Source organism: Carassius auratus, chromosome 10 (assembly GCF_003368295.1).
Source record: "Carassius auratus strain Wakin chromosome 10, ASM336829v1, whole genome shotgun sequence".
NCBI classification, from domain to species: Eukaryota; Metazoa; Chordata; class Actinopteri; order Cypriniformes; family Cyprinidae; genus Carassius; species Carassius auratus.
Window position 1 is genome coordinate 2,346,151 of NC_039252.1, and position 8,798 is coordinate 2,354,948.

At 38.5% G+C, this 8,798-nt stretch overlaps 1 protein-coding gene across 1 annotated transcript in view; it reads right to left on the reverse strand.

Moving 5' to 3' along the window:
- Nucleotides 1-2,389: 2,389 nt before the first annotated feature.
- The window catches only part of LOC113109436 (mothers against decapentaplegic homolog 2-like), a 24,185-nt gene continuing 17,776 nt past the window's right edge, over nucleotides 2,390-8,798 (reverse strand). Inside the window, exons 2-10 of the mRNA XM_026273006.1 lie at nucleotides 8,750-8,795; nucleotides 7,393-7,586; nucleotides 7,135-7,269; nucleotides 6,976-7,050; nucleotides 5,657-5,710; nucleotides 5,307-5,519; nucleotides 5,040-5,177; nucleotides 4,799-4,943; nucleotides 2,390-4,545 (exon numbers count right to left, since the gene is read on the reverse strand). Coding sequence (XP_026128791.1) covers nucleotides 4,422-4,545; nucleotides 4,799-4,943; nucleotides 5,040-5,177; nucleotides 5,307-5,519; nucleotides 5,657-5,710; nucleotides 6,976-7,050; nucleotides 7,135-7,269; nucleotides 7,393-7,586; nucleotides 8,750-8,795 — 1,124 coding nt within the window. The 3' untranslated portion in view covers nucleotides 2,390-4,421. The remainder of the gene's footprint in view (nucleotides 4,546-4,798; nucleotides 4,944-5,039; nucleotides 5,178-5,306; nucleotides 5,520-5,656; nucleotides 5,711-6,975; nucleotides 7,051-7,134; nucleotides 7,270-7,392; nucleotides 7,587-8,749; nucleotides 8,796-8,798) is intronic.

Here is an 8,798-nt window from a genome sequence, read left to right on the forward strand (position 1 = left end):
GCAATTATTTTCAATTATTTCAATTACAGAACAAGTATCTTATTCTAATTTAGATTCTACATCAGTTCAGATGTTAGGTGTAATTTATTTAAATCCTAATCCCAGTTGAACACCTCTAGTGTGACTTTAAATGCAAACTTTGAGCCAAAACCTCATCACCAATCACCTATGACTTGTACATGTAGGTACAGTCATTTTAGACACCTCAAAAACTGTTGAAACGGAGATGGAAATACAATTTAAATGCATGAATTGTTTCATTGTTGCCAGTTTTGTAAGTGCCGTTTTCTGTTCTTAATAAGGTGGTGATCAAATACCTTTGTCTATATAGTGAATGTACAAGTCATTGGTGTTTGGTGATTACTGACTCAAGGTCAGGAAAGAGGTGTTCTGCTGGGATTAGGACTTGGCTTTCATCAGGCCACAGCAGTTCTTCCAGTGGCTGAATCCATCATTTCTTTTTGAACCTTGCCTTGTCTAAACTGTTGCTATACAATTAGAAGCACACAATTCCCTAGAATATCTGTATATGCTTATACATTAAGATTTGTACTCACTGAAGTTACTTTAGTCAAACCAGTTCATTAGAAGAGGGTTTCCCAATACCTTTGTCCATAGTTCAAATACAGTATATCTTAGAGAATCATGTTTGATTCAGTTTGGAATGGTATCTGGTCTGAAAGCAAACAAGAAACTCAAATGAGAGCTACCAAATTATTGTAAGGTACTCAATGACACTTCTGCTTATTGTGGCTTATTTGTGGCAAATTCTTCCAGAAATGCATGAAATTGGATAAGTTAAGGTCAGATTTTGTGTCCAAGGCATAATATTGTAGACACGAGAATCCATTTTGCATTCAAAACAGCACTCTTTTACTTTTTTAAAAGATTAAGTCCTGGACACTCATTTCATTTTGCTACTTTTCAAATGTAGATACACAAATTATTTAGTCTTACCAAAATTATGACTGTCCCACATTTGCTGCTTAACTTACACCACAGCCACCAAGTTCATCTCCAATAAAGCTCTCAAATGTTAGTGTACAGTGGGGAAAATATTTGACACCCTGCTGATTTTGTAAGTTTCCCTACTTACAAAGAAAGGAAGGGTCTGTAATTTTTATGGTAGGTTTATTTTAAAGGTATAGAGATGGAATACCAACCAAAAAAAAAAAAATTGCATTTCACTCGTTGAAATAAGTATTTGATCCCCAAGCAATACATGACTTTGTGGACTTTGGTCCACTCCTCTTTACAGATCCTCTCTAGATCCTTAAGGTTTCTTTAAGTTGTCGTTTGGCAACTTAAAGTTTCAGCTCCCTCCACAGATTTTCTACAGGATTGAGGTCAGGTGCTTCTTGAACCTCCTCTTTGTTGGCTTGGCGGTATGTTTCGGGTCATTGTCATGCTGGAAAACTTCAGTGTTCTGGCTGAGGGAAGGAGGTTCTCCTCAAAGATTTTACAGTACATGGCTCTGTCCATTTGCCCCTCAATGCGGTGAAGTCATCCTTTAACCGGAGCAGAAAAACAGCCCCAAAGCACAATGGTTCCACCTCCGTGCTTGACTGTAGGGATGGAGTTCTTGGGGTCATAGTCAGCATTTCTCTCCCTCCAAACACAGCGAGAAAAGTTAATGCCAAAGAGCTCAATTTTGGTCTCGTCTGACCACAGCACTTTCTCCCAAGCCTTCTCTGAATCATTTAGATGTTCTTTGGCAAAAAAAAAACTTAACAGTCCTTCTTGAGCAGGGGGACCTTGTGGGACCCGCTGCAGGAATTCAGTTTATTTAATGTTACAAATGTTTTGATTGGTGACTGTGGTCCCAACTGCATTAAGATCATAAACAAGCTCCTCCTGTGTAGTTCTGGGCTGATCCCCTCATCTTTCTCATGATCATCTTTACTCCACGAGGCGAGATCCTGCACAGAGCTCCAGAAAGAGGCTGAGACATGGTTGTCTTGTATTTCTTCTTTTTCCGAATAATCTCACCAACAGTTGTCTCCTCCTCACCAAGCTTCTTGTTGATGGTCTTGTAGCCCATTCCAGCCTTGTGCAGATATACAATCATGTCTCTGGCATCCTTTGACAGCTCTCTGGTCTTGCCCATGGTGGTGGGAGAGGTTTGAATGGAAGGTCCAGATTGTGTAGACTTGCGTTTTGGTTGGAATTCTGTCTCGATCCATTAAAATAAACCTACCAAAACATTACAGACCCTTCATTTCTTTGCAAGTGGACAAACTTACAAAATCAGCCAGGGATCAAATAAATATTTCCCCCACTGTACGTATTTACCCTGTTCTGTTGGCAAAGAGCTTAAGTCAACATTCACGTGGCATCAACTAACAATTTTGATGGCAGTAGTGCAACAAGAAAATACTCCAGACAGGTGTTAACATGAGAATTAAAACTTTTTATTAGTGTATTTATGAAGTCTGCATATGCAACACGCCTGAAAAGCTTATCGCTTGAAGTTCACGTCCTACCAATACATCTCTCTAATGGTAAAACAAGCTCACCAACTGTTAAATGCTTTGCAAAATAGGAGAAAAAAATAATAGAAAGTCAAATAAAATTATATATACACATTTATATGCATATATGTCTGGTCCACTTTCAGTTCTATTTGGTTTTCGTTCCACACCCAGTCAAAAATGGCAAACAATGTTCCCAGTGTCTAAATGGCTGCTCATCGGCTTTAAAAACGGGCCACCACATCTTCGTCAGCTTTTTACTAGATGCACTTTAAGTACAATCGCAAGAGTAGTAAAGATCAATGAAGGAAAATATGGAGACAGAGGTGGGAAGAGGGGAATGGATATTTGCAACGCCTGGTCACTGCCACAACAAGTAAAGAATAACAGACAGCTATATCACAGTCATTAGCAAAAGTTGTACAATGAGCACGCACACTAAAGTTGCACAGTTCTCCCTGTAGAAGCAACCCGTTTAGTCTTTTTTTTTTTTTTATTCCCCAATTGCAAACGAATAGAACACCGCCATGGTTTCAGGTAACCATACTTTGAGGGGCGGGGTTATACAGTATTGTGTTGTGAATATGAGACGAAAGCAACTGAGAGAAAAATAAAATCAGATGGGGTTCGAGATCAGGGCGAAACGTTAACCGGGACAACAGCTTGAATTAGGAAGCGGAGACAGAGGAGAAAAGATATTTGCGCTTATAAAAATGTCATGCTAAATAACGTTTTCGTATGATAGGACATTTCATTATGAAGCCATGTTCCTTTAAAAAGAGGGCATGATCTAAAAAAATATTCAATTCTAATAAAAAGGAAGAGAGCTTTAAAGATCTTAAATATATTTATATATAAAAATACATGAAAATACAAAAAGTAGCTAAAAGAAAGATAAAGTGGGGAAAAAAAAATATTGTAATTGTGAAGGATAACCTAGTTTATAAACACTTAAAGCTTAAATACTTGATTTGTTTTTTTTTTTATTCTTTTGTCGTTTTTATTTTAAAGATCTGGACTGCGTGAGACGCTTTAATAACCTTCGAAAGTCCCTAAAAGAAGCCACTTTCTGAAGAAACCAGACTCCAAAACCACTCCACAGCTAACTAGTGAATATTTTACCCAGTGAATAAAAAGTTAATTCTGAGGGGCGGCGTTAAGTTCAAATTGAACGTGGGCCCTTTTTTTTGTTTTTGTTTTCGTTAAACATTCTAGGTCTGAAGAAAAGAAGCATGACTTATGCAGCATACCTCAAATCAAAGGCAACATTTTATATAGTGGTTTGGGGAAATAAAATCGCAAAAAAAAAAAGAAAAAAAGAAATGAAATAAAATTAACTAAATACAAGTATCTTTTGGCATTACTGAAGAAAATCAAAAACCATGATTACGTTAACGTGTCAATCTGCATCAATAATAACGTGTATAAAAACAAAGAATGCGACTTTTTGCCAGAAAAAGTAACCTCCTTGAACGACGGGATTGGGATCGGCATCCAGGAAAATTAATCGTTAAAAGAGTTTCAGAGTATTTACTTCATCAGGGGGAGAAAAGCCTTGCCGCTACAAGTGTGTGAAGTTATTTTCTGCCTTCTTGAACTTCCACACAACATACGCACCTTCCCTCCTTCTCGAAAACCATGTAAATAAAATAAAAACCAATATACATTTCAAATTCTACTACTAATACATGTAATATTGAGGGTTTATGAAAGAAAACAAGAGAGATTTAAAGGTGCATGAAGCTGATGAGACAGCAAGTGCTGCGTTCAGGTCCGAACGGAGAGAACATCAGTGTCAGGACGACAGAGATAGAGAAAGGCTCACGATTACTATGAAAGAGAAAGAGGGGGCGGGGTTCGAGTAAGTCTGTTGTTCTTCGTGTTGTCGGTTGATGTGATTGTAGAATCAGTCGTTTTGGGGGCAGAGGACAGAGAGCTTGGTCATGGCGATTAGGACATACTGGAACAGCGTACGGAGGGCGAGCCCATTTGGGTCAGGACCTTGTCCAGCCACTGCAGGGGGCCGTTCAGGTGAAGCTCGATCCAGCAGGGGGTGCTCGTCACCGTCTGCCGTCTACACAACAATCAACGGTCACAGGCTGTATCATATATCAACTACATTTGAAAGTAATTCATTTAGTGAATTCATTGAGAAATTGACATTTCACTACAAGTGTAATTTAAACCAAGCTTTTTACACATTTTTACTATTATGTAAACAAAAGGTAGAAACCGTATGCATTCAAATTTAAAGCAAAATTATAGGAAGTTTTTACCATTTATTTTTACTAAAAACTCTCAGATCAAGTCCATTTAATTGTGCACACCTGTACTCGGCTCCCCAGCCTTTGACGAAACTCATGCGAATGGTGCACATCCTCGTCAGCTGATATACTGCCTCAAAGCCCTGGTTCACCGACTGAGCCAGCAGTGCCGCAAACTCCTGGTTATTGAAGATCTTCAGGTTACAGCCTAAGACAGAGAGTATCATTACGTCATAATGGTTGGACGTTAATAAAAAAAATAAACTGTATTGAGAGGACAGTAAAGAGTGAGTGAATCTCTCACCTGGAGGGATTTTACAGACTGTCGCAGGGTGCCAGCCATACCTCTGATTACAGTTAGGGCTTTGAACAAAGATGGCGCTATCGCTAAGACATTCGGCAAACACTTCACCACCAATATAATACAGCCTGACCCCTCGTCCTATTAAAAAAAACATCAGCACAAAAATTGTTTTGGATATCTTCCATTGAAGCAAGTAAGTAATACACAGGTTTGGAATGACTTCGACTGAAACACTTGATAACAGAGCAGCTGAAGAGGTCTTGGTACCTATGTGTCTCCGGGTCATCTCCACGGTGGCATTGCGGTTGACGTTGGACAGCAGGCCCAGGCAGAAGCGCTCGGAGTTGGAGGGGTCTGTGAAGCCGTCCACGGTGAGGGATGGCTGAGAGGCGTGGAATGTTTCTCCGACCCGCTGGTTGAGTTCATAGTAAGCTATAGAGCACCAAAACGCGGGCTCCGAGTAAGTCACTGGCTGAAGGTCTGAAAGAAAGATGAAAAAGAACAAACGTAAGAACAACCTGACAAGCTCAGACTATGGTAGTAAAACTAATTTATTAAGATTGTAAGGTCTCTGAAGATGTATTAAGAGTGAGTTAAAGCAGTTGGTAAGGTCTTACCCATGCCATGATTGACGGGCGAGAGTATGCTTGGCGACAGTTCCGCAGGAGAACCTGAAAAAATAAAATAAATAAATAAAAAATTAAATTTATATACACATTATTTTTTATCCTCTTTCACTCAAAATATGCATGTGATTTGAGAAATGATTCCTAAAGGTTCCAAACAGAACACTAAATTAAGTAAGAATGGCAGCAAAAAGCATTAAAATGGAAATTCTTGGTAGAAATGAAATTCTGGACACAACAGCTTGGAAAACAAAATTTTGCAGTGTAATAAAGAGTGACAGATCTTCTCTTCTGTAATGAGACAAAAAACTAAAACAGCAACGCAGGGCATGGTGTCGGTTCTCTTCATTAGTTTATGATTGGACAACGCAGATCCGAATACAAACTTGTAATTATGGCATCATCAGAGAGAAATCTGTCACTTGTAAGGTCCCAAGTTAAACTTTTTCTTCCTTCAGGTTGCATTACGGTCATTATATAACCTCACAATCATAGCCTAAAGCCTAATTTTTTTTATTTTATTTTATTTTTTTATAAATCAAACCAGTCAGAGGAGATCAAACATATTTGATATTTTAAGCTGATTTCAGAACACGTTTTCATTTGTCATGCATCTAACAATGAAGCGCATGTTTTTGCAAGAGTTGTTGTGATCGGAACATCATGAAAGTCCTCAGTCGTTAATCTTTCCCCTCTATACATTAACAAAGATGGCAAGTGTATGATGCCTAGTTTCTAAACACTGTTCACATTTTGTGAAGTTGTGTGGTGTACTAAAAAACACTTGTTCTTTCCAGGGACTCGGGAGATTAGAGAAGTTCATTATTTTAAAGGGATAGTTGACCCAAAAATGAAAATTCTGCCATTAATTACTCACCCACATTTGCTCATCTTCAGACCAAAATCAAGATATTTTTTGAAGAAATCCAAGAGCTTTCTGACCCTCCATACACAACAACGCAACTGATACTTTCAAGGCCCAGAAAGGTAGTAAGAACATTGTTAAAATAGACCATGTGACACTAGTGGTTCAACCGTAATATTATCTCTTCCGTGCCAGTCTTCGATGCCCGTTCACAAGAGTACCACGATGCTTGGTGTTGCTGAAGCAGGTGACATGATTGTGAGACATTACAGAATTTCCATTTTTGGGTGAACTAACACTTTATAAAGTAGTATTCAATCAGAAGATAATTTAGGGGAAATCTGACTGGAGCACAGAAAGCAAACTACTGTAGTAAAAGCAGGATTTAAAGTACAAACACACGTGGCTATCATTCCCATGTAGTGGTGTCACAGTGGGAATGTACCTGTGTCCATACTTTGATTCATCTGCTGGTCGCTGGCCTCCCCATCCTCACTGATGTATCCCGGTGGAGGAGTTTCTGAACACACAGAAAATCACAAACAACTTGTTAATACTCTTGAACTACACAATAACACATACAGTCTTTGGTGTGTGTTCCTACCTGGTATATAATTGTTAGGAGGCTCGATCCCTGTTGGGAAGTTGGTGTTTTCAGGTATGGAGTTGGTGTAGTCGTCCAGAGGAGGCAGCTCAGTCAGGATCTCTGTGTGTCTTGGCACGAGGACAGGAGGAAGAACTACAGGAGCCAATGTTCAGATGATTGAATGAACGCTCAACAGGAAAAAGCAAAGCTATTTCCATTCAAATAATACATATTGACAAAATTTGTTTTTGGCAATTCAGCTGCCGATTTCCATACCTGGCGTCTCCACCCGCTGGTAGTGGTAGGGGTTGATGCAGACTTCATCCTTCTTGAGGTTGAAGGCGTACTCGCAGGTCTCGATGGCGCGCAGCTCGTGGTGGCTGTGCAGGTCGGGCCATCGCCACAGGCGGCAGTAGATGACATGAGGCAGACCTTTGCGGTGAGACACCTGCAGACGGCCGTCCAGAGATCTGACCCGAGCGTCCACAGAGAGAGGGCGAGAGAAATGGAAGAGAGGGAGCGTGCCAAATGAGCAGAGAAAGACATGCATGGATGGAGGGAAGAGGGGAGATGGTGAGATTAGACAGCACATCGTAACAACAGAGATGCACAATTCATCTATTATCATTAAAACATATGAGAGCTACAATAACAGAATACTAATGTTTTAAAATCACTGGTTCTCAACTAATGGTTGGTGACCCAAAAATGAGTGCTATGCAACATGGGACAAAGAAAAACAATCCATTTAACAATGTGGAAAGTGTTTCATGTTTATTTTAATGCACATACAATCCAAATCTATTATTTTAAGTTACATATAGGACATCAGTCAAAAGTTTGGAGTCAGCAGTTTTTTTTTTTAATGTTTATATAAGTTTCTTATGCTCACCAATTCCTCATTTATTTGATCATCAAAAAACAAAAAAAATAAATACATAAAGTAAATAATCCTTCATATACATCTACGATATATAAATATACATACATTAAGATTAAATTAAAAACAAATCTTTAAAATTAACACTTTAAATACCAGTTTTCTATTTTTTTTAAAATATATTTTATTCTTTAAATATTGCTCAATATTTGAATTTTTTTCTGTAGTGATTTTTTTTTCAATATATTTTGATTAATAAGTTCATAAGAACAACATTTATAAGAAACGGACATCCTTTTTAACATTATAAAATGTCTATTCTTGCTGAAATAAAAATAAAACACCTTACTGACCCCAAACTTTGGCTCAGTGCTTATATATAACATTAGTATATATGAATGCAAATATAAACGGTTCACCTCTGCATAAAATTTTGCAAATTTTTGTTTGGGTCAAAAAAAAAAAAAAAAAAAATCAAATAAATCAGTTGAGAACCACTGTTTTAAACTTGCTTTAAATGAAGGGAATGTATGGAATTATGAAAACGTATCCATCTGCTTTAAATCTATTGTAACATTTAGAATTAAAACTCTACAACAAAACAAGTGCTTCCATCTTCAGGACATTAACTCTACATCAACTATAAGCACGTTAAAGTGTTTATTTGGAGGCCCCCGGAGCCCGCTGTGCTCGTTCAGCCCCACCTGTGTCTCGTGGGGTGAGTGTGGCACAGTGTCAGGAGAGGATATTCACCTGGTTTGGTCAGGGTAGCTGTAAAGGCCTGAGGTATCCCACTGTTCTA